At 34.3% G+C, this 26,325-nt stretch overlaps 1 protein-coding gene across 1 annotated transcript in view; it reads right to left on the bottom strand.

Moving 5' to 3' along the window:
- Nucleotides 1-24,059, bottom strand: part of LOC123667653 (ALK tyrosine kinase receptor) — a 54,555-nt gene extending 30,496 nt beyond the window's left edge. The window contains exons 1-11 of the mRNA XM_045601511.1: nt 22,832-24,059; nt 13,732-13,820; nt 13,013-13,131; nt 11,596-11,800; nt 11,207-11,288; nt 9,168-9,234; nt 8,451-8,766; nt 7,821-7,987; nt 2,555-2,742; nt 1,365-1,518; nt 103-250 (exon numbers count right to left, since the gene is read on the bottom strand). Of these exons, the coding sequence (XP_045457467.1) occupies nt 103-250; nt 1,365-1,518; nt 2,555-2,742; nt 7,821-7,987; nt 8,451-8,766; nt 9,168-9,234; nt 11,207-11,288; nt 11,596-11,800; nt 13,013-13,131; nt 13,732-13,820; nt 22,832-23,459 (2,163 nt within the window). The 5' untranslated portion in view covers nt 23,460-24,059. The remainder of the gene's footprint in view (nt 1-102; nt 251-1,364; nt 1,519-2,554; nt 2,743-7,820; nt 7,988-8,450; nt 8,767-9,167; nt 9,235-11,206; nt 11,289-11,595; nt 11,801-13,012; nt 13,132-13,731; nt 13,821-22,831) is intronic.
- Between the last annotated feature and the right edge of the window lie 2,266 nt (nt 24,060-26,325).

Below are 26,325 nucleotides of genomic sequence, written 5' to 3'. Positions count from 1 at the left end.
ATCAATTAAATAGTTAATTTCCAAATATCTTGCGTTACTTCCATCACGATTAACATTATTTACAAACATCAAGACAGACAAATAAAACCTATTTAAACATACCTTCTTACAAGCATTCGACCCTGGCTGTCCGATGAGCATATACAAACGCTCCCCCTTATGAAGTACAAACAGACCCCGCGCCTGCGCCCCGTGCGACACCCCGGCCCACATCGACCCCAACCCCCCTGACGCTCCCGTCGCCATTATACTGTATAATTAAATTGATTTAATGAAAGATAAATAATAAATAAATAGATAAATAATAAATATCATATTATAACATACGCACACGGTCGTCTGCTTCTATGGTAAGCAACTTAATGCTTGTGTTACAGGTAACAGCCGACTGTTATAACTTTTTTTTTATAAACATACATAGAAATAATACGTATATAAATATATAAATACAAATATTTTATTACACGCAGACTCAGGCGGGAATCGAACCCGCGACCCGCAGAACAGAAAGCAGTGTCACTACAAACTGCGCCAACGGGCTAGTCTGATAGGTAATAAGTAGGCTGATAAATGTGTGTGATATATGAGTGGAGTCTACTCCTTAACACAACGATTACCTTTGTATTTAAAAATATGGTTATTTAATTTTCGTAAGAGACGTTGAAATAAAACGTCAGTCATTAGAGTAGATCGTAGCGTTACTGTTTCACATGATTTCACTCTATTTTTTTCATATCACGGGCCTTAATCTTTTCTTAAAAACTCCAACAATAATATAGTAAAACGCGATTTTGTCATTATTTTTTCGTACCGTCAACGAAAAGAAAGGTAATTTTAGTACGGTACGGTATAGGTTAGTTTAGTAAGTAGTTAAGGTATTTTTAGTTTTTTTGTTTGGAAGAGAAAACAGAGTTGAACTCGCCACGCTACTCTACCTCGAACTTACGATAAATGTGTAAGTTTTATATGTAGACCAAAAAAAATTTTTTTTCTGTAATATCCCACAACTGGGCATAGGCCTATTTCTCCACGTAGGAGAAGTGTCGAAGCATAATCCACCATGTTGCTCAACTGTGCGTTGGTGGATATATTCCCTACTTTTTACTGACAATCGCCATCAGGTAAATATAACCGGGACCGACAGCCAGACCAGAAATAAATATTTGTATAGACACAAATATCCTCTCCGAGCGGGTATCGAATCCGGACCGCCTGTACGTAGGCGCTAACACGCCTTTATTTAGTAATATCTGCTCGGATCTAAATTTTTTCAATCGTGCCAATTACAAAATTGGCAATAATAAGTCAAATATGATAAAATGGTTAGGCATATAAATAATGTTAAATTAAACCATAGTACTTACGTATATAACCCTTCAGAGGGCACCTCCCAGGCCTGTATGCCTTGAGAGGGCTTGCCCACTGTCACTGATACAGGAGTGTTATTGTATGCGATGTCGCACATTGTCTGGTTGGGGCCGAAACGACCCACGTTACCACAGGTAGAGAAACGATAATCTGAAAAGACACGGTAGCTAATTGTTAAGTTTTGAAGGGAAAGTTAATAGTATTGAAGGAGTAAGCGCGTCAGTTCTAAAATGAGACTGGAGTTAACTCCTAAAGACTGGTTACCGTCGTGTCGTCTCCATTCTACGTGACATTGGCGAAATCATCTGTGCTAGTTTGGCACTGTTGGAAGCCATTAAGCTGAATGAATGAATGACTGGTTACTGTGACACTATAAAGTTTATCTTATTTTACCGTTTTCAAACATTTTACTCTCCATATTTTTAATAGCACGGATCTAATATAGTTTTTTAAGAGTAAACTAATAAAATATTTTAATTATACAGGTCGTTGGACTCCTAACTGCGTTCCTTTAAATGGAGGATTCTGTAGGTGTTAGATTACGTTGCTCCTGTATAAGTTCCTGGCCCTTTTTAAAATTTTCATCATCATCAACATCATCATCATCACAATAGTCTTTCGCAGTCCACTACTGGACATAGGCCTCCACAAGTTCACACCAAAAATGGCGTGAACTCATGTGTTTTGCCCATAGTCACCACGCTGGTCAGGCGGGTTGGTGACCGCAGGGCTGGCTTTGTCGCACCGAAGACGTTGCTGCCCGTCTTCGGCCTGTGTATTTCAAATCCAGCTAGGATTTAAAATTTTACTTTCTCTTAATATAAGAGTTACTCTAGCAACGTACTTTTGCATAACCTTCCAGTACTATTTAATTTAGCCCTAAAAACGTCCATAAAGTGAAATATTAATATTTGTTGACAAAAAATTGTCAATTCTTATAAAGATTGATTATCCTATCTATGATATATATATTTTTAATATGTCTGCTCGGCTTTCGCCGCCCCTCGCAGAATGCTACCCAGGACCATGGCCCTATTGGCCCTAGGGTAAATACTACTAACAATAACTAGCTCAGGTTATGCGTCAATATTGTTACTAGCACACTAATATTCTACGGATAAAAGAAATTGAAATAAATTATTTTAATTTTTTTGTTATTATTTATTATTTTAAAACATATACTTACATATAGCGTCCTCAAAGTCTGGATGGGGTGTGGTCTTCTCTTCAAACATGGGGTCATAATAGTTGTAATCACCTAACTCAGTTGAGTTGATGTTCAGGCCGAAACATTCTGGTGCCATTGAAAAGTCATCAATAGCGGAATCCGAGTAAATCCTAATGCCCATACGAGTCCTAAAGATGAAGTAGTACCTGTTACCAAAAAATATAAAAAAATAAGTATTTGTTTATTTAACACTTTATTACACACTTAAAAATTAGGTGCACGCAAAATAGTATATTTCATTACAAGTGTGGAAAGGCTTCCGCACGTGTACTGAACGACTATTTTTAATACAGTTGCGAAAAAATGAAGCAATTTAATAAAATAATACAAAAAAAAATTCTGAAAAATGGCGCCAACCGTAGAATATAAGCAGAGTTTTTTTTTCTTCACCCATTCTGGTAGGCAAAGGGAACTATGCCCATACAGCCAAGTCTTTAGTAGAATTTTTTTATTGATATGAAATGAAAATGAAATTTAATGAGATGAAATGAAATGAAACCTAACCAAACTCATTCAATCAAATCATTAAATCTGATATTGAAACAAATTAGTAGCTTCTTTATAGAAATATACGTATTTGCATGAATCATAAATATATATCATAAACTTCTATGAATTTTTTTAGTAAAAACTTCATGGTTGGTTTTTTTTTTAATAGACATTATTTTGACAGTTGGGAAAGAGAACGCACACCAGTTCGTGAAAGGTAAAAAAAAAGCACGAGTATGTAATAGCCCACATCCCGAACGCTATACGTCCCTGCAATACGCCACTTTTTAAGCAACTGTATAAAAGGTCCTTTTTCACAAGTTGTAGACAAAATTTCTCCTGAACATAAGTTACAAATAGGCTTTAACAGCTCGAGGTAGAATAGGCCCTTAAGACCAGTTTCACCTCAATTATTAAACTACCTCCTTAAGATTCACGGTTACGAATAGAAATATCACATAAATAATCTGGAATTCGATAGAGAAAAAAAAGAATACTCCATATACTTTTAGCTGTTGGATAACGTCACATATGAAATAGTAAAGCAGTAGTAAATGGTAAACGGTGAAATAGGACCTATCTGTTGTGTGGTTACGGCAGTAAGAATATAACCACCCCCTCTTTTTCCGTGGGTGTCGTAAGAGGCGACTAAGGGATAACACAGTTCCACTACCACCTTGGAACTTAAAAAGCCGACCGATAGCGGGATAACCATCCAATTGCTGGCTTTGAAACACACAAGCTCAAGACGGGCAGCGCTTCGGTGCGACAAAGCCAGCCTTGCGGTCACCAACCCGCCTGCCCGGCGTGGTGATTATGGGCAAAACACATGAGTTCACATTATTTTTGGCGTAAAATTGTGGAGGCCTATGTCCAGTAGTGGACTGTGGCTGTAATGATGATGATGAAATAGCCTCCTCTGCCTATACTCATATTTTCTACATTGGTAATATTAAATTGATAAATATTTACTAAACAAAATATGCGACTAAAATTTAAAATACAAAATAAAGTGCAAGAAAAAATTTGGTTCATTAATTTTCGTTTTTGAATCAATATGTATTCCAGCTTTCAGTGTGGTAAAATAAGAGATTAGTTCCTGTTACTGAAGTTACCTAAAAATCTTGAGAAAGAGTTAAACACCTTGAGTAGACCTAATGGTGGACATTTTTTTCGCACGGCTGTTTCATGAATTTTTAGGTCTTCGAGCAGTCAGGTAGTTTTAGCGCCCGATAAGTGAAACATAAATGTGGTTACACAAAGAGGTCATAAATTTTGTAATATAATAACTTTAGCCCTCCTTTGTAAACATAATAATTTTTTAAACAAGTGAAGCCGCAGACAACTCCTACTATTTTATAAAGAAACGCTTTGAATGCTGTGTCGGAAGTCAAAACATAAAACAATTACAAACGCCCAGATAACGACAAACATCCATAACATTTACAAACATTTCCCACGCGAGGATTGAATCCACGACCACTACAATATTTGTCAGTTGTTATGACTACTGTGCTAATGCGTTAAAACTGGCGATTTGACGATTTGAAAATGGTTGAAATTGAATTGGCGAAATTGATTCAGTGACCTTTTGAACTTTTTTGATGTCGTAATAAGCGTTTTATATGTTGTCGACTGTTTTCATAAACATGCTAACTACATGAATTATTTAAATGAAAATATTTAATTTAAATTCTAGAAGCTTTCTTCAGAATTCAGAGAACTAGAGATTTTTGAACAAGTCTACTGGACTGTCTTATATTAAAATAATAAATTGTATATCATCTTATTTGTTTATATAAAGTTGTTATGTACTGTTTGCGCGTTGTGCAGGTGTTGGCAACTCCTGTGTTTCTCATTAGTGTGTTTTTGTTACTCTTTAGTATGTATATATCTTATCAGCTTTTCTTTATCATATTATTTATATACACATATATATACACCCTTGCCCAGCATTAGTATGTGTTATAATGTCCTTTACCAAGACAGTTGCATGGAAAAGATCACTCTCTTAACGATAAGGCCCCCATTTGTATAGTAAGCGATTTTAATATATGTAATAACCTTTCTTACTTGTAATTCTTCGTGTACAACAAATAATTCCATACATTCATACATACATCATTTCATACATTCATACATAAAAAACTTCAGTAGATATTTAAAAAAGTTAACAAGTTATGCCATGTCCACATTGTTTTTGACACAATATTAATTTTAGATAATACTAGCTATTAAAAAAATATTGTTCGGTAGACATCAAAAAGTCATCAAACATACATCAATCAATTTAATAAAATGTATAATATTTTAAACGTAGCGCTGGACTTTTACGTTCACAGAAAAGAGTCTGTAACGATTTTTAAGAAGCAAGTATTAAATAATAAGCACACTAACCTAAATAACACAGCTAGACACCAAAAATAAATCATATGTTTCGAGACTCATACAATACATTGACACGCCTTTTTGACAATTTATTTTTATAAGTGGTCGCCCAGTGGCCGAAATTCGACGATAATTTAACACACAGACTTTAACAATAAAGAAAAGAGTATATAATATGAGTATGTATTTATTATTATTATTAATAAGAGTATGCGTGTATCATCCTGCTTCTGCATTCCTTTTCTTACGCTTCAGCCTGTAATATCCCACTACTGGGCATAGGCCTCTTTCCCCATGTAGGATAAGGATCAGAGCTTAATCCACCATGCTGCTCCAATGCGGGTTGGCGGATATATTCCCTACTATGAGTAACGATCGCTATCAGGTGTATATGATAACAACCGGGACCGACGGCTTAACGTGCTCTCCGAGGCACGATGGGGAGACTCACAAGGATTGCACAAACGCCCAGACCACGGCAAACACCTGTATGGCCAATACAAATGTTTGTCATGTGTGCGGATCGAACCCACAACCGCCAGCGCAATAGGTACAATCCATGGCTGTGACCGTTGCGCCAACGCGGCGTCAACCTTCCTCCTTTTCTATATAAACCATAAGTGTGAATTTCATACTCCTCCGTCCGCGCAATTTTCGTAAAAAGAGGTACAAAGTTTTTGCATCACGTATTAATATATGTATAGATTCACCTTTATGTTCTATATCTATATATCTACACCACACAGTCACACGGAGACATCGTCGGAGCGTCGTTTGTTTTTAAAGTAAGCAACGTAATATTTATGTTACAGGTAATAGCCGGTAACAGCACAAAATATTTCGTTTGAGAAACTTATCAATTTTTAAGAGACATGGGCAAAATCATCTGTTATATTGGCACTATTAAAAAACGTACATCTATAATATAATAAAAATGAATCCCTGAATGTGTTGCTAAGCGCAAAACTCGAGAACGGTTGGACCGATTTCGCTAATTCTTTTTTTAAAATATTCCTTGAAGTACGAGGATGGTTCTTACGGAGAGAAAAATTAAAAAAAAAAATTTTAAATTTCCTGAAAATGTCTAAAAACAACACTTTTCTATACTCCCATACAAAAGATTTGTGATAATACTTAAAAGTCACTTTTAGGCGATACGAAGTTCGCCGGGTCAGCTAGTTCTTAATAATGATGTTCGTCTGTACTTGTAAAATGTTTTACCAGATTATACCAGATGATTATCAATTGCTTATCTCGATAACGAATTTATTTTGAAATTTCACAATATTATACGTATTTAAAAGCTTAAGAACTAAATCTGGAGATTTGAGAGAATCATAATGAATTTATATAGCTTATTTATATTCTGTAATAACCTTTCGTTACTAAGCAGTGACTTAATCTTGTTTTTCTAATATACAAAAGATGACCTTTTAAAGTAAACAGGCGTAGGAAAAAAAAACAGTAATAGATTAAACAATTATTTCAAATCCCATGTTAATCACGTTCAAATAAAAAAATACACCTACGCTTTTGATGAAGCTTTTAAGAATTTTGATATATATAAAATCAGTGTTAATACATACTTAAAGAGGAGTAAAAAATTATTTTTGACAACTGATATTTAAATAATATTAAAAAACATAGAAATTGAATTTTATAATTCGAGCGACGAAATCATTTCGAGACGGATGTTTCTTGACGGATGTTTAGCAAATGCAAACGATCTGATGATAACAAGGACAATAAAAACGGACCGAGATGATAGCCTGTTGAGAATTAACAAAACTCAACTATCTATCACAACTGGCTATTCCAGGATGTTTCTACTGTGATGGACGAGGTACACAATATTAGCTATGTTATACATATGCAATCGAAAGTATCATTTTAAAGCAAAACTGCTTAAAACTTGAATTAAAGGATGTAAAGGTAACCTTAGATAGGTAATACTGTGAAGAAATTGGTAGCTATGGAATCTAGCGTTAATCTTTAATATACTTTTATTTCACGGTATCGGAATTTACGCAGGTGAAACTGGACAGCAATAACAAATTTCTTACAAGACCAACTAGTGATTGGAGCCTCCTTGTAAGCACGTTATTGCTAATGCTCCGCTCTCCGCTTTTAAATATTTTAATATATCACTCATCATCATCATCATCACTTCAGCCTATGGCAGTCCACTGCTGGACACAGGCCTCGCCAAGTTCGCGCCAGACATCCCGGCTTTCAGCAATCCTCATCCAGCCTACACCGGCAATCTTACGTAAATCGTTGGTCCAACGGGGCGGAGGACGTCCCACACTGTTTAATATATAGTTAACCTTTAAAAAATAATACGTACCTTCGAGTAATATTCGGTAAGAAAATGGCGGCTCTGTACCAGTTCTCACCCTTGTCCTTGGTAGAGAACCATAGAGATGTGGTGATATTTCCTCCCGGAGTGAGTTCCACCACATCAACGCCAAGTGAACCATAGTTCCGGCCATTTTGTTGGTAATAAAAACGTATCTGGCGAGAAAAGGGTAGGTCAATATTAAATTTATACTAATATTTAAAAAAAAACATTACTTTTTTTGGTTTTTAATGGATACCCTCAAATAATAGACCGAATTTTAAAATTCTTGCACCAATACAAAGCTACGTTATCGCTGATTGTCATAGGACATATTTTAACGAGAAAAAGCGGATCCCTATGTAATAATTTTATTTTGTAAAATAATTGATATTCTTCTAACAGCTGTATCGATTTTACCTAACGTAGCTAAGACATACGCAAGCAAAACTCGCTTACGCGGAACAAAATGTATTGATATCGGTCCATCAGCTCGAGAGCTACGATGTCACAGACAGATACATACTTCGGCGTCAAACTGATAACACACTTCTTTTTGCGTTGAAGGTTAAAAATGTCTACCTCAAAAAGACTGTTTCTTTCAAATCTGAGTATTACATAATCAAAATAATTACTTACCATACAACAATTGTAGTATTTAGAATTGATATCCCCATGAAGTTTAGGCGGAGGATTAAAGATGACAGTCTTCATAACAGCAGTCGATGCGAAATCAGCCCTCTCTTTATTCGGTCCGGTTACATTCATGTTCACAAAGAAATAGTACCCAACGCATGTGGGGAGGGTGTAATTCATGTGGGCAGGAGAGAGTGGAACTGTTGGATTAGCGGTAGTTGGATTGTAGAGAAGGGGTGGGCCACAAGTGTGGTCGTAGTTTGGACCTGTCTTGTCAGTTGGTGTTGGTCCACTGTGACGTGACCATTTTAGAATTGGCCTAAAAAAAATAAGCAATTATAGAATGCAACTAACCTTAATTCTTATAGTAATGCTCTGCAAATTGCTTTATATATTTATTATTAATAATTATCAACATTTAGTTGTTTAATTTCAAAATTCGCTCTATGACGCGTATTCGCCATCTTTTGGATTCTGTAAACAAGCGTCTGTACAGCGCCCTCTCTGTTTTCCGGTTCCAAAAAAGATCGCCATAAAAATATATTTGATATAATTAGAATTAGTACAATATGGAAGATTCCATTTGTATTTACTAAATTAAGCTAAAATTGAATTTTTTTCTTTTCCATTTCTTAAGCTTTATTTCTATAGCTGCCGTCAACTTGTTTATTATTACCAAAAAAATTAGCACTACTACAAATAATCAAAAATTGTACTCACTGTGGTACGTTCTCGAAGCCACATGCATCTTGCTCAAAATTACAATATGAGCCGTACGGCATTTTATCTGCAATAATAATTATATGATTACATATGACAATAATCCTTAAGAATCTATTTAAACATTGATATGGACATAGTGTTCTTAGCGACGAACCCAATTTTAGACCAATCTTGTCTTAGGAACTAGCTTTTTTTTTCGAATCTAAGGATAATCTTGATTGGGAAAATATAATATTTTTATACCACTTTAGTGGTAATCAGTTACCATAGCATAATATTCAAGAGCATCACGATCATTATAGTAACCTCTGTTTTATGGATTTTAATCTACGATTGAATGATCAGAAACCATGAAAAAGCAATGAAACCAACACAAAATATAACTAAAAGACTATTAATTATCCGTTGTTGTTAGACTTATAATTTGCAGACGATGGTAATAGAATTATATCGATATTTGATGTTTCAGACTACCATAAGTATATGAAATAATATTTTCAAGATCATTACTGAAAAAGTAATTTAATAAAAATAAGTCATAATTGAGGAAAGGCTCATAAAAAATATCTTACAGATAGTCAAAGGCAAATAATAATCCTCTTAATTAGTGTTGTGCTCTTTTGGTAACGTAGAGCTCTTGAATGGGGGCGAAGGTGGAGTTGTCAACGCCTTTGATACTGATGTTGTAGGTGTCTAAAAGTTACCTAAACCGCTTACCACCAAATGTTTTGTAAACTTCTTTGCCATTACATTGGTATAAAAATTTCTCGATAATTACAAAGTTAATACTTTTTTGACGTTTTACATGATTTCACATTTAACATTTTGATATTTAATGTTCATTTATCAGTTCAATTTCTCTATTTTATAAATTGAAATAATGAATATTTATATTACAGCACATCTCACTTAGTAAAATTTATGTTAAGATTCTTGCGTTGGTAGATTTCATTAAAGTAAAGCTGAACAACGTGGGCAGGCGCCATTCGTTGGTCGTTTAACATTATACAAAATTTCGACACTAATTATTATATTTGATTACTTCGCCGAAACTAGAGTTTCGCTATATAATATCAAGTTAATTAATTATGTATGTATATAATGGAACTGTATAATGGAAATACTTTTATCAATTACTTGGTTACATATGGTTCTTTACTATTACGAACACATCTTTATATCTTTGAAACCCTGATCGATGAATAGAATACTTTTATACATTTTTTTTCTTATATAAAAAAAAAAAAAAAACGTAGAGTGAGATTAGTCGTTTAGTGAGTAGTTTTTTGTACGCATTCGAATTGTTATTGTCAATAATCACTAGCAAAATATTTTTTTTTCAGATTCTGTCTGTATAGCTTTTATTATCTTTTCTTCATAGTTTGTAAAACTACAAATATTACATATATTTTATATTCTAGATTGGCTTTTAATACATTCGGCCTGTAACTGCGAAAACAATTTTCAATTAATAAAAATATATTTTTTAATGTAATTACGCACTGCGGTAGGTAACACCAAGTAATCTATGGTCTTCAAATTCTAATTAATTATATTTCAACATTTTTGTCAGATTAGTTGAGATTTTTTGTTAGCTATGAACTATTACAATATGTTATATCCGTCAAAACGCAGTAGTGAAGCGTAGCGAATTAAGCTAGAGCTTTCTCCAGAAAGAGGCCTATTCCCAGGAGTGGAATGTTACAGGTTAAATCAAATGAGTCACAATGGCATCATTTAGTCTCAACTTTACATCCTAAGTAGCCTTTAAAACACAAAAGGATGTTTCCCAGCTACATGTATGGTAACACTTGAAACTGCCACGTCCTAACAACTCCTACGTCTTGTAAAGATTATTTAATCTATGATCGCGTACTTTTATGATTATACGTCATTTCCAGATATTTTACAGTCTCTAAATTAAAAATAAAAGTTTTTTTTTTAAATAAATCTATCCTTCAAATTGGCCCAGTATATCTACAGATACAAATAAATACATTAATTTTTAGTTATATAAAGTATACATATATACTTACCACAATTTTGATTCTCATCACTGCCATCATCACAATCCTTGACCAAGTCACAAACTTGTTGAAGCTTGATGCAAGACTCCTTCTACAAGAACATTAATTAACATTTAAAAAGCGACTAAATTTACCGATTCCTGATAAAGTTCCAGACAGTTTATCTGACGTAAATCTCTATTCAATACCAACAGATAGAGATTATGTACAAAAATGTATGTTATTTATTGTTTTACTTTTATTTCAACTTAAAATTTTTAGACATATCTTATATTATGATGATTAGTAAATTGTAAAACCAAAACTTGTACTTTATCTCGCACATAATTTATTGATAAGTTATTAAAGATCTTATCAGCATATAGACAACAAGTCCAAAGGTAATTAATTTAACTTACCTTCATAATCTTGCATTTGAGCTGTCCATTCTGACATTCGCCATTGAAGACCGGCGGTTCTGGCAGACACTCCACCATACGGATGTTGTCCAGAGCTATATGAGGTAGAGTCTGCGAGAGGCTCACGTAACTTGGTCGAGTTACCTCCACTATTATCCTTACTTCCTGCAGGACCTTGCCTATCATGAGCCTTATTGGCACCCACCTACCGAAGATTAGCAGTGTGCGGATATCTTCAAAATGTTTTTAAAATATCATAAAACTTTTTAATCAACATTGTGAAATCGATACAAATATTATAAAGATGATTTTTTTTTGTTTGTAATGGATAAAACTAGTGTTTCAGTGAACCCTTTTGAAAATAGTTTTGTGTGTGATATTTTTTCGATATCGAACTTTTTAAAGTAAAACCTCTTTACGGACGCTTGAGTTTGGGACTAAGCTGGTGAATGCGTGACGAAAGCATTACAAAAAGTGTGGTTGAGTGAGGCAAACGGAAGTTGAGAGGGAGATATAAGTTAGATAAAGCTAAAGAAGTTCAGTCGTGTGGTCTAAAGCACGCTCGTTTTTGAAGTAAACTTCACGCTTGACTTGGTGAGTAAGCTGATGAATGCGTGACGAGAGTGAGGAAAAGACGTGATCGGCCGAGACGAACGGAAGTTGAAATGGAGATATACGTTAGTGAAGATAGAAAGTTTTACTTCAGTCGTGTGGTCAGGTAAGCACACTCGTTTTTTTCACACAGGCTATATTTTAATAGAAGCAAAAGGAACAATCGAAAGCTGGAATGTAATAAATTAGTTAGATCAAAATAAAAACTCATTTTTTATCCTTTCTATTATAAGACTTTAAAAGCACTTTAAATAATTTGACAACGTGTAATAATATATGATACTATTATTACATATAATAATAATAAATAATATTCATCTAATATACAAAATTCTCGTGTCGCGGTGTTTGTAGTTAAACTCCTCCGAAACGGCTTCACCGATTCTCATTAAATTTTGTGTGCATATCGGGTAGGTCTGAGAATTGAACAACAACTATTTTTCATACCCCTAAGTTATATGGGGGGGGGGGGGTGTTAAAAGGGTTAATAAAATATTATGAAATTTTGTGTGTATATCGGGTAGATCTGAAAATCGGCCAACATCTATTTTTCATTCCCCTAAGTTATAAGGGGGGGGGGGGGGGGTGGATTGAGAAGTTTAATAAAATATATGGCAAAAAACGTTTGCGGGGTCAGCTAGTTATTTAATAAATAATCGTTTAGCTGCCACCGATTAGGAATGTAGATTCTGTTGAGAAGAGTCGATTCTAAAGAGACCCTAAACGGTTTAGGACAAACCACCATTAGAATTATTTATCTGAAATATTCTAGATAAAATTTCTAAGAATGGCGTTATGTTCTTACTTTTCTTCGTTGTTTCCAGCAATCTCCTGCAGGATCCACTGTACTTCAGACATGGTGGCTTCGGAGACCAGCTTGATGCTTGCGTTCTGCATCTTGCTTTGATGGAGAACTGCTTCAAACTGGGTACGTGTAAAAGAAAAATTATTTTTTATTTTGATTCGAAGTTATACAATGGCAATCCATGTTTAATATAATTTAATATTATAGTAATGACAATTTTTTTCTCAATGATTTTTAGTCCTAAGCCCATCTTTGTAGATATACGAACAATAATAGCAGCAACAAAAAATAATTAATCTATATAAATAAAACTTAATCGCCAAAATGTATGTACGTACATAACTTCCAAACGTCAGCAACGAATATATGTTTTTGGATTCGTTATTGCAAGACAAGTTTGTTTTTGACGGTAACAGAATATAAAAAAATCGACAAATTCCAGAAAAAAATAATACGCTAACTTTATTTTATATTATTAAATAAAGTCACTAACATAACAGTATTGTCATAAATTGTATTTTTATTTAAAAAAAAAAATTTTTGGCCCTGATAGTAAAAATTAACGATAAGTATATTATTTACCTTCACCAACCCGCCTGCCCAGCGTGGTGACTATGGGCAAAACACATGAGTTTACGTTATTTTTGGCGTAAACTTGTGGAGGCCTATGTCCAGCAGTGGACTGTATAGGCTGTAATGATGATGATGATATTATTTACCTTGCAAAACTCCCATAGCCCTCGGAATGGGGGTGATTTTATCGCCATATTCTCCATCGTGGGGTCCACTGGCAGGTACAGGAAATGACCTACGAAAAAAATTGAAACATGCAAATTGTAAAAATTCTAATTGAATTTAAATATAAAGACCAAACACTTTCTATATGGTGTTATAAATACAAACATACACAATTATTCTCCAAAAGTAAATTATGTAGAAAAACATGGAAGAAAGCAAAAGTTTTCCAATCAGACAATCTTTAGAAAATGAAATAAAAATTATGAAGTGGCATAAAAGTGTACCTACTTATAAAAATATACGCATATAAACATTTGATCGATGCATACACATACATATATATAAATGAATATATGTATATAAAACTATAAGTACTGGAGAAAAATCGGCACAAAATCGTCGACAATGAATAATAATGATACGATTTTGCAATAGATAGAGTGAGATACTTCTTAATAACTTATCATACACATACTAAAATATATCATATACTAGCTGCTGCCCGCGACGTCATCTGCGTGAACGCTATACGGCACCAAAAATACCTACGATTATACCTTTTAAAATAACATTCATTTACCCGTTTCTTCTTTACATTTCATATCTATAGAAAAATCCCATAGATGGCGCTGCTTTAAAATTGTCTTGTCTACCTATATTCATTTAATTATGTAAAAGTTCACTGCTCGTTCCCGGTAGGTTATAAGCATGATAATATGTAGCCTATATGTAGACCCGACTTCTTAATAATATTCGTGCCAAATTTGAAGTAAATCCATGCTGTACTTTTTGAGTTTATCCCGGACATACATACAGACAAACAGACAAAAATTCTAAAAATTATATTTTTGGCTTCGGTATCGATTGTAGATCACACTCCAAGTATTCTTTTAAAAAAATATTCAATGTACAGTTTTGACTTTCCTACCATTTTATTATATGTATAGATTAAGTATATTTAAAAGGTTTTCTGAAAGGACTTTTTCAAATTTAAATACCCAGTTCATTTTAGAACGTCCTATAATTATAATTCTTGCAAAACAAAAAACACAAAACTACGAACTGGAGTTTAGTCTCAAACAAAACGAACATAGTTATTTAAATAACACATTCAGATGCCGTTCATTCAGTTCGTGTGGACGCGGCGAGTCTATTTCAGACTGGCGCGTGCGCACGAATAAAACTACTCAAACTAAAAACATTTACAAGACTTCAAATACTGGATGAGAAGAATCTTCTAAGTAGTCATTAGTATCATCATCATCATCATCATTTCAGCCTATTGTAGTCCACTGCTGGACATAGGCCTCCACAAGTTCGTGCCAAATATGGCGCGAACTCATGTGTTTTATCCATAGTCACCACGCTGGGCAGGCGGGTTGGTGACCGCAGGGCTGGCTTTGTCGCACCTAAGACGCTGCTGCCCGTCTTCGGCCTGTGTATTTCAAAGCCAGCAGTTAGATGGTTATCCCGCCAACGGTCGGCTTTATAAGTTCTAAGGTGGTAGTGGAATTATGCTATCCCTTAGTGGCCTCTCACGACACGCACGGGAAGAGAGGCGGTGGCTATATTCTTTGATGCCGTAGCCACACAGCATAGTCCTTAGTAAGGGAGTACATTTTTGGGGAAGACACTTAAGCAAAAAAAGCGATCAACAGATTCAGGAACACGCAAACAACAGACAAGCACAAACTACCAGACTGCGACAAACATCTGACTAACATTGAACATTGATACAGAATTTGCTTCGTTACCATTTCATTGTATGAAGAAAGAATTCTTGAAGTTTCGACAGCCAGATTTTTGGAATTATATTTTCGTTCTGTTACTTTTATATTTTTATATTGCTTTGATCCTTCTCCTACGTGGGGAAAGAGGCCGATGCCCAGCAGTGGGATATTACAGGCTGAAGCTACTTTTATATTATAATGTATAAATCCAATAAATCCATCTTCAAATTCAAAGGATAGAGTAACATGTAGCGAGAGGTATTAAATTAAGCCACCTATACTAAATAAATACCATTTCTAAAATAGCCTATGAAAAGATCTCATAAACCTCATAATAACATGGACAAATGCAGACCAAATTCTTTGATTCTTTGAGAATTTGAATTGCATCTGTCGATATTTAATTAGATTTTTCCATAGACGAAAAAATAATCAAGTACATACGCATTATCAAAGATTACACCAAGATTTGTAATCAGATCTCGATGAAATTTAAATGTGACCACATGATAAACATCGGCTTTCGATTAAATTATCAAAATCGGTACACCCAGTAAAAAGTTATGCGGATTTTCGAGGGTTTCCCTCGATTTCTTTGGGATCCCATCATCAGATCCTGGTTTCCTTATCATTGTATCACAGTTTGGTTATCAGATCCTTTCCAACAAAAAAAGAATTACCAAAATCGGTTTATAAATGACAAAGCTATCCCCAAACATACATAATATATATTTATTATATATATATATATATACGGTCGAATTGAGTAACCTCCTCTTTTTTTAAAGTCGGTTAAAAACCAGTCAAATAGAAGCTCTAGTAATCATGATTTATAATATCTTATAAATAATAATAAAATATATCTTTTTAATATAAACTTAAAATTTATTTACAGGTAATAAATAGTAAAAGTGTTCCCAAAATTTTATTATACTCGTAGCTGAACGTGAATACCATCACAACAATTATATAATACGAGTACTAGCTGACCCCACAAACGTTGTTATGCCATATATGTTATAAACAACCTTAACCCCCCCTCCACCCCTTACAACTTAGGGGTATGAAAAATAGATGTTGGCCGATTCTTAGACCTATCCGATATGCACACAAAATTTAATAAGAATCAGTTCAGCCGTTTCAAAGGAGTATTGTAACGAGAATTTTATATATAAGAAACAAAAGATTATGCATAGCCATAATTTGGCATAGATTTAATGCTGATGACGCCCTAGTAGGCGTGACCGATCCTTTAAGTTGATCGTTAAATAAGTGTTAATCTCAGGAAGTCGTCGGCTGATCAATTTATTTCAATTGACTGCGGTTTAGGCTGCGTTCAAACTAGTATAAAAAAAGAATGTATAAGCAGCATGTATATGTGTAGTGTTTGATATACTCTGTGTCTGAAATAATATTAAAAAAGTTTAAAGTAGTTTTCTATTTGAAAAATTAAATTAAAAAAATACCGATTACGATCACGATGTATTAATAAAAATAAGAATAAATTTCCAAAAAAATAAATAAAAATAAAGCTGTACAAGGCGGTCTTAATTCTAAAATAGTAAAATCTTCCAGACAACATTTGGAATTAGGACAGAGCATAAAGTACGTATGTATAGCAAGCAGTACATGGCATTGCTGTTATTGTGGCATATGGCGGATACTCCTCTTTATTTTACATCGAGAAAGAGGCAGCAGTGGGATGTTATTGGTTGAACCAATCAATCCTAAAGGTCTCTGTTAAATTTGATATATATATCAGATTACTCTCAAAAATAGTTATAATTCCACCTACATTAGAAAAAAAATATATTTATATATAGCATATTAAATGACATTTCTTAAGAGATGATTAAGGAAAATTACATTAACTTTGGCTTAAAAGCACGCGCAAATAAATGTTCAAAAAATTTAAAAAGTTAATTTTCCGAACATTCATTATAGGAAACTACCCTCATTTTATATATTTCTATGTAAGAAAATTATTAATATCCTAAATAAATTTTTCTCTATCATAAGCAATATAACCCAGACAGCTGTCTTTCACTTAATTAATACTACATAAGAACAATGACTTGCCCTCTTTATACAATCCGATACGATACGAAATCATAACGATGTTGAATTTACTCGAAGAAATGACATAAGATCCATGGTGAAATATGGGTAAAATCGTGTGAAAAAGTAAAGCTGAAGTAAAGAGCAGTGACGTGATTAAATTTTTGTTTAATACTGTACCAGGACATCTGTGTCGGATATGAGTCCTTGATCGTAGATAAATAATAAATGGTACTATTATGTCACCATTTATCCAAATTAATATTTTGTTATTACGACAAAATCGCAAATTTAAAGTCGTATGACTAGACAAATGGAAACAGTGACCACCATAGAATATCTTTTTCCTATCCTAATTAGGTACATAGTTTTTACACTATAATTGTACTGTATTTTTATACTTTTAACAATCTGACCCCGCAAACGTTGTTTTGCCATATATGTCATTAACCACCTTAATCCCTACCCCTTATAACTTAGGGGTATGAAAAATAGATGTTGGCCAATTCTTAGACCTATCCGATATGTACACAAAATTTCATAAAAATTAGTCCAGCCGTTTCGGAGGAGTATGGTAAATAACATTGTCACACGAGAATTTTATATACAAGAAGATATGGCGTACGTAAAAGTATACTTCATTAGTTTTCTATAAATATTAAATAATTTAAAAGAGTTTTCGGCGTTTTACAAGCCAAAGTTAGTTCCCAGTATTGTTCTTCACAGTTCTACTTAACCACACCAATTACACAAATAAATATTTTCTAACCCATTTCAAAAAAGATGTTCTTAATTCAATTGTATTTTTTTGTGTTACCCTATAACTTTTTACGAAGTTTACCGATTTTAATGATTCTTTTTTTATTCAGAAGTCGGTGCTCATCGTGTGGTCCCATTTATTTAAAATTAAGTTGTGGCAGTACAAATGTAAACTCATAAAACTTCATTCGTGTTTCCACTGGCTCATTCCAGCCCTTTTACGTTACTAGGGTATAAATTTCATCGAGTCGCAATTTCATCTTTATCCGTAGGGCACGTGGGGTATTAACGCTACGGCCTTCACCTAATGAGAGTTTAAATTTAATTACGACATACCTATATATTTAAGTAATAATCACTTCAGCCTATCACAGTCCACAGCTGGACATAGGCCTCCACAAGTTCGCGCCAAAAATGGCGTGAGATCATTCATATGTGTTGCCCATACCACGATGGGTAGGCGGGTTGGTGACCGCAGAGCTGGCTGTGTTGCGCCGAAGACGCTGCTGCCCGTCTTCGGTCAGTGTATTTCAAAGCCAGCGGTTGGATGGTTATACCGCCATCGGTCAGCTTTTTAAGTTCCTAAGTGATAGTGGAACTATGTTATCCCTTAGTCGCCTCTTACGACACCCACGGGAAGAGAAGGGGTGGCTATATTCTTTACTGTCGTAATCACACAGCAATAATATATTTTTTTATTTATTTTTTTCAGGAGGTCAATTGAATACAGATAATACATTTTTTTTGTACAGACTTATTTCTACTTGTCGTGTAATAAATAATTCTTTACATATTTCAATTTCGTAATTATTATTTGTTATAGCCCTGCTGAAAGTTCCAAAGAAAAAACGATGATTGTATAGGAAGTTATTATAAGCTATTGTGTGTTTGAATCTGGGATTCCAAATTCTTTTTTCAAATTTGATACGTTAAAATACATTTTTATCTGGGCATTTTTCGATCCAGATAGATCTATCAGGATCGCAATGGAACTTAACATTTTATATCGGAGCTTTTCCACGAGAGGTACATCAAGCTTTGTTACACACAAGGCGCATGCATTTTCAATCCGTTTTACAACAACACCTTAAAGTACATGAAGTTTAAAATAGATTGACAAGATGTCTAGGAAAAAAATCGGGATTGGGACGTTCATAACAATAAACAAAAACACCTGCTCTATATCATTAATATGGATTCAAAACCAAACCGGAGATCACTTTATGTAATAGTTTATATATTTGGTCATATATTTTCTTTGAGATATCACAAATTTTATTTATAATTCCTTTATTTTATATTGTATGGATTTTTATACTATATTGTATAGATTCCATCCGACGATTCATTTATAGATATTAAAATGAAAAAAAAAACATACCATAAACAGAAACGCTTAGCTTAAATAAAAAAACATCTGAACAGTCAATAAACACTTTCAACTATCATAAAAAGTGTTAAAATCATAACAGCCATTGCAAAAACTAGTCGCTGTGATTGCAGCGCCAGTCTGTTATCAATGCTAAGATTGCCGGTGGTGGCTAGATGAAGATTGCGGAAAAACGAGATGTCTGGCGCGAACTTGAGAGGCTTATGTCCTGCAGTTGACTGTGATAGGCTGAAGAGTATATCCTACAGATCACCTCCAATAGATATATCATGAAAATTTTTCTAAATGTTAGCACAAACACGCCTATGTACCTCAGTATTCAGATTATCAGCCTTATTATCGACCGGATAATTTAACTTATGGCCACGTACACAGTTTAAATTTAGATATTAAAAATTATACAAAATTGAGGAAACAAAGCTTTAGTATCGACATATATAATGGCCTGTTGTGCTATTAAATATTTTAGACGTCTTCTATTCTTTCTTTCTATAACTACTATCTTCTTTCAAACGAAAATACCGTTACATTTCGTCTGAGAAGGATAATGAATTTGAATTATTATCTCAAGATACACATAAACACATAAAAACGAGTGTGCTTTAGACCACACGTCTGAAATAAAATTTACGAAACGTATATATCTCCTTCTCAACTTCCGTTCGCCTCGCCCGATCAAACTTTTGCTAACGCTCTCGTCATGCATTCACCAGCTTAGTCCCCAAGTCAAGCGTGCATCATTCATCATCATCATGATCACTTCAGCCTATCACATTCCACTGCTGGACATAGGCCTCCACAAGTTCACACCAAAAATGGTGTAAACTGATGTGCGTTGCCCATAGTCACCACGCTGGGCAGGCGAGTTGCTGACCGCAGGGCTGGCTTTGTCGCACTGAAGACGCAGCTGCCCGTCTACGGCCTGTGTATTTCATTGCCAGTAGTTGGACGGCTATCCCGCCATCGGTCGGCTTTTTAAGTTCCAAGGTGGTAGTGGAACTGTGTTATCCCTTAGTCGCCTCTTACGACACCCACGGCAAGAGAGGGGGTGGCTATATCCTACATTGCCGTAACCACACAGCAAAGAAAGCGTGAATAAAGAAGTTGTACTTCAAAAACCATTCAGCAAATAAATATCGTATGTCGGATGTCGTAGGTACTTAATAGACTTCTTCTATATGAGTCGTGACTTATAAATGTCTTAAACTAAATTGATGTTGTTGCAAGTATCTTTCAATTACTTTCTATCTTGGTTTTGTTGTCTATTAATTATGAAGTTGTGTTCAGATGGTAAGTTTAAATTGCGACTTTTTATAAAAAGGTATATATAGTAAAGTAAATGAACAATTTAGTCATCTGATGATAACCACCAAAAACATTTTTTAATCACAAAAAAATTGTAACAATTAAAAAATAAAGATGTGTGATCATGTTATTGGAACAGCTTTTCTGATTGTTTTGAACTCTTTAACTCTCCAGAAGTATTGATTAAGATAATAGAGGTGTATCCGCCAACCCGCAGTAGAGCAGCGTGGTGAATTAAGCTCCAACACTTATCCTACACGGAGAAAGAGGTCTATGCCCAATAGCGGGTTGTTACAGGCTAAATCGTTATTGTGAAAAAAATAGAGATAAGCATCGCTTCAATACATATTTACTGTTCAAATGGATTTCTAACTTATGATGTTTTTAACCGACTTCCAAAAAAGGAGGAGGGTCTCAATTCGACTGTATTTTTTTTAATGTATGTTACATCAGAACTTTTGACCGGATGGACCGATTTCGACAATTTTTTTAAACGAAAGGTGGTGTGTGTCTATTGGTCCCATTTAAATTTATTTGAGATCTAACAACTACTTTTCGAGTTATATCTAATAATGCGTTTTTACTTGACGCTTTTTTCGTCGACCTACGTTGTATTATACCGCATAACTTTCTACTGGATGTACCGATTTTGATAATTCTTTTTTTGTTGGAAAGAGGATATCCCTAGTTTGGTACCATGATAGGAAACCAGGATCTGATGGTGGGATCCCAGAGAAATCGAGGGAAACTTTCGAAAATCCGTAATAACTTTTTACTGGATGTATTGACTTTGATAATTTTTAATTTAATCGAAAGCTGATGTTTATCATGTGGTCACATATAAATTTTATCGAGATCTGATAACTACTTTTTGAGTAATCTTTGATAACGCGTAGTTACTTGACTATTTTTTCGTCGATCTACGTTGTATTACTCTTCGATGTTAATTGAAGTCGGTTTTTTTTTTTCGTTTGCGAGTAAACACAATTATTGAAAAACAAATTGTTATTATTAGCATTCAAAGTTAGATAAATTATATTTTATGTAAAATACGTATATTTGTATAGGTCAAATGTCAACCTAACTAAAACCCTGAATACAGAGCTATTATTATCAGTATGTGTATGAATTAGGGTATTAGAATATTTATGGTGTTGATCAAGCATTTAGCGGACATTCACTTATCTATCTAAAATCAAACATGTGAAATTAACTGTATCATATATTTAAAAATACTTTTCACCATTTTTTGCGATGGGTAAATTTCTAGCAATTATTCCAAATGACCTTTTAAATTATTTCATTTAATAAAATTAGATAGACGTCACGGTATCACGTTACAAATATAATTTTTTTAATTTCAAGCTTTAATTACATGTTAATTTTAACACTTATGTTAAGCATTTAGACTGCAAAGTATTCTGATAATTATTACTATCAATATAAAGAATAAAGAAACACAAAGAAGAATGTGCTTGACATATGCAACAAACATTTAAAGCTTATTAAATAATTTGGCAATCGATTCAATAACTACTATAGTACTGGCCGACCGTTTACGATTTTTTTAGTAATAAGCTGGCAAAGGCCATACAAAGCAGTAATATAGTTTTACCGTCTCTAGCTAAAAGATAATTCTGAATTACAAAATAAAATATACCAATATAATTTAGAAAATAGTTTTATTATTTAAATAGAAACAAAGAATTAAATTTTCATAATATTATCAAGGATATTTTATAATGAATCCTCGATATAGGTAACATCAACATGCAAAATGATGACAGCAAAAAATTGACAGACAAAAATCATGCGAAGCTCCACAACACCAAATCTCACCTTCCTTGTTCCCATCAGCGTCCATTTCGGGTCCAGTAAACTTGAGTCCGCGAGTGGTGGTATTCATCCCCACGATGTCAGACGCGGTCACCACACTAAAACCCAGCCCATGGTCCGAAACTGTGCTATTCCACTGCCACTTGCACATATCCATCGAACCATTGTGCTTTTCGAAGTCGCAAAACACCCCTGTCACTGGTGGGATGTAATTGTTCTTGTAAATCGCTTCATACGTTGGCACTTCTGGTCTTAGAGCCTTCATTTTATCAGAAAACACATACGTGTTTGTTATATTGTCTGCGAATGTCCTCTGGTTGATAGCGATCGCTCCTTCCTTGTCATTTAGCATAGCGTTAGCGTCGTTTTGAGTTTTTTGTTTCCTATTCAGGTTAAATATTTTGTTGATATTCTGCTTACGTCGCCTATTGTTTCTTTCCTCCGTCCTGTTCATGAGGTTGGTCAACTTCTGGAACGACCCACGCACTGGCTCCGGTGCCGCGAACCTTGTCCTTTGCTCCCTTTTCGCCGCCAGGGCTTCTTGCGTTTTATTTTTTGCTTCCGCCTCATTGTAAACGGCCCTGACAACCGCTAAAATCGCAATGAAGAGAAGAAACTTGCTCAGCGCCATTAGGGAGTTAATATATGTTTTCAGATGATTTCCGCATGTGGGCCGCACGGTGCGGTCGATTTTGTCCGCCTCGTTGAGTTTATTAGCATCTTGCGATACGATATCTTATTGTCGATACGTACTTAATTCATAAATAAACATGTCCTTGGTCGGTATCGCGAGTCGATACTAACTCTACCCTAAGGAGTGTCGCGGTTTCTCGTGCATTGCAACTCACGATCGGTGTGCCACAAATTAAAATACGGTCGATACGCACTAGACGACACGAACATCGTACTGCATCAGCACATAGCACCGAGGACCTGGCCGCTCCTGCCCGAGCCCTTGTAGGAGCGCTCGGTGTAATGGACGACGGTGCACCTTACAAAACGATATCTCACTACTGAAGGCGTATCGAAAGCGAAATATAATCGCGACGTATGCAACACGGGCTCTATGAAACACTTGTACTGATACATCCGCAATTTCAAGAACTAAAATTACGTTTTAACTGGACTCTATTGAGGTACATCCACCTTCCCACTCCCGTTCGACGCGCAGCGCCGCTACGGGAATACGCGGAACTAAGCGTCCGTAGACCGAAATAATCATTACTTTTCGCGAGATGTGATCTTGGAGCGTCTGAGGGGATGCTGCGCAGGTGTCAGCCCGCCTTTAGCCAATTCCCGGGCTTTTCGCGCAGGATGTCACTGCGTCACACACCGGATGTAAGATTGGCCCACTTAAAATCTCTGCTAACATCGAAATATCTCGATTGGCTCTTTGGCACTTTTGCGTACCACCGATTGGTCGTTGTGTAAATTACCGCGAAAAGCGGCCAATGGAAGATGTCACCGGATATTGCATGGAGGAAATTTCCTCAGAGATTTGTTTACGCGAGCGATAGATAGTCGTCGTTTTTTTAACCGGAGATCCGCGGAAATTATATTGAAGGCAGCTCACAGCTCGATTTCATTTAATTTCCAAAGGAAGATTATATTACCGCTTACTGGCATGGGGTCGTAATATTTAAAATTGAGAGTTGAGTAACATGAATTGAAGCAGAGATGAAAATATAAAAATTTAATCGATAGTAGGTAGTGTAAGGCTATTTAGCATTGTTAGGTTTTAGTATAAAATAATCATTATAGCTAATTATATACAAATTTTAATGAAATATGTAAACAACGCTTTCATGTAAAATACTTGCAAATAATAGGTAGGTACTTAATTAAAGGTTGGTATTTTAAAAGCTCCCACAACAATACGATCATGACAGCTCACACCTTTACGTAATTAGGAACGTGCGTTCTGAAGTACGTGTTGAAAACGTCTTTTACAATTTTTATTATTACGATTATTTAAATAGAGATAAAACACTCATAATGTAAAATCTCAAATCAGATATATAAATCTCAATATGCTTATAACAAAATAAGATAAGTATTTAATCAGTAGTGTAGCGTAGGTATGTAAAACGAAACATTATTAGCTCGGTTTCAGAACCTTTAGCACCACTCCTTGACCACTATTTTGGTTGTCTGAAAACTCGTTTATTAAAAATTTACGGGGTAAAAATAACTGCAATTATATACGATAAAACAATGTGTGTGTATAATAAAAGGATTCTAAAGTGATGTAACATACATTCTGGATATTTACTACGATCGACGATTTTATCGAGGTATGTATAACTGTCTAGTTTTAGTAAATAAATATAAAATGGTAACAGAAAGATTTCAATACATATTTCTTATTACCTATATTTTGATTTGCTGATAACTTAAATGTATATAAAATTATTTTTTTTTTGTTATTGCTGTTATCGTTAAATTGAATTTATATGTTCTCTGAAATTGTAATGTACAGTTCTAACAAAACAGAGTGAGTAACTTAACAATGAATTCTAAAAATAGTTAATCATTTTAGAAAGGTTTTTAAGAAAAGTCGGCAATGTCAACTAATATAATGGTTAGATTGTGATAATTAATTATACATTACCAATGAGGTGTCATACTTTTAGTGTTACTCTGTATTGATTCATAATTCATTGAATTAATAGGAAATCGAATGACGAAAATTTTAATACATTTTCGCAAAATTCTTTTTATAAAATATACAAATGAGGTTTGCTAAATAGACAATATATTTGCTACATTGCATATATTTCAAAATATTTAAAAAAATCTACTTTAAATGCAGTGACTGTCTATATACACTAGAAAAAACAAAAAAAAAACATTTCAAAGTTGCCAAAAATGTCAATTTTAAAATTATTAAAATGAGCAAAAAATTGTATTTAAAACTTTTTTATTTGTCATAAAATTTGTAAGCACATCAGTGGTTAACCACTAACCTGATTTATGTTCACCCTGCTTTATCTATTAATAGCAAAATATTGAGCATAACGAAATATTCATTCAATGATAGGCTAGCCTGTTGGCACAGTTTTTTAGTGATCCTGCTTTCTGCTCCAGGGGTTGTGGGTTCGATTCCCACTCCGAGTTTGGGTGTAATATTTATTATTTATATGTATATTTATCAATATATATATATATAGCTATACCAGTCGGCTGCTACCTATAACATAAGCATTAAATTGCCTACTTTAGGAACAGATGACCAGATAGGATGAGGATGATGTATGTTGTAAATATTTATTTACAACGGTTATGTCTGAGTACATTAGCCCTGATGCTTTTACCAATACCACATAGGACAGAGAATATAATTATAAGAGTTTATCCAGTGAGTTTGATGTTACAATAATCTACATAAATAGAAATGACTCATTAAATGTGTTAACGAGTGTAGTTTTTGAATGACTAAACTAATATCACCTTATGCGTATTTAATAGTATGATTCAGCCTGTAACATCCCACTGCT

The sequence above is a fragment of the Melitaea cinxia genome, chromosome 28, assembly GCF_905220565.1.
Source record: "Melitaea cinxia chromosome 28, ilMelCinx1.1, whole genome shotgun sequence".
Taxonomy (NCBI): Eukaryota; Metazoa; Arthropoda; class Insecta; order Lepidoptera; family Nymphalidae; genus Melitaea; species Melitaea cinxia.
Note: the sequence above shows the minus strand (reverse complement) of the source record. Positions and strands in the feature narration are given on the sequence as shown.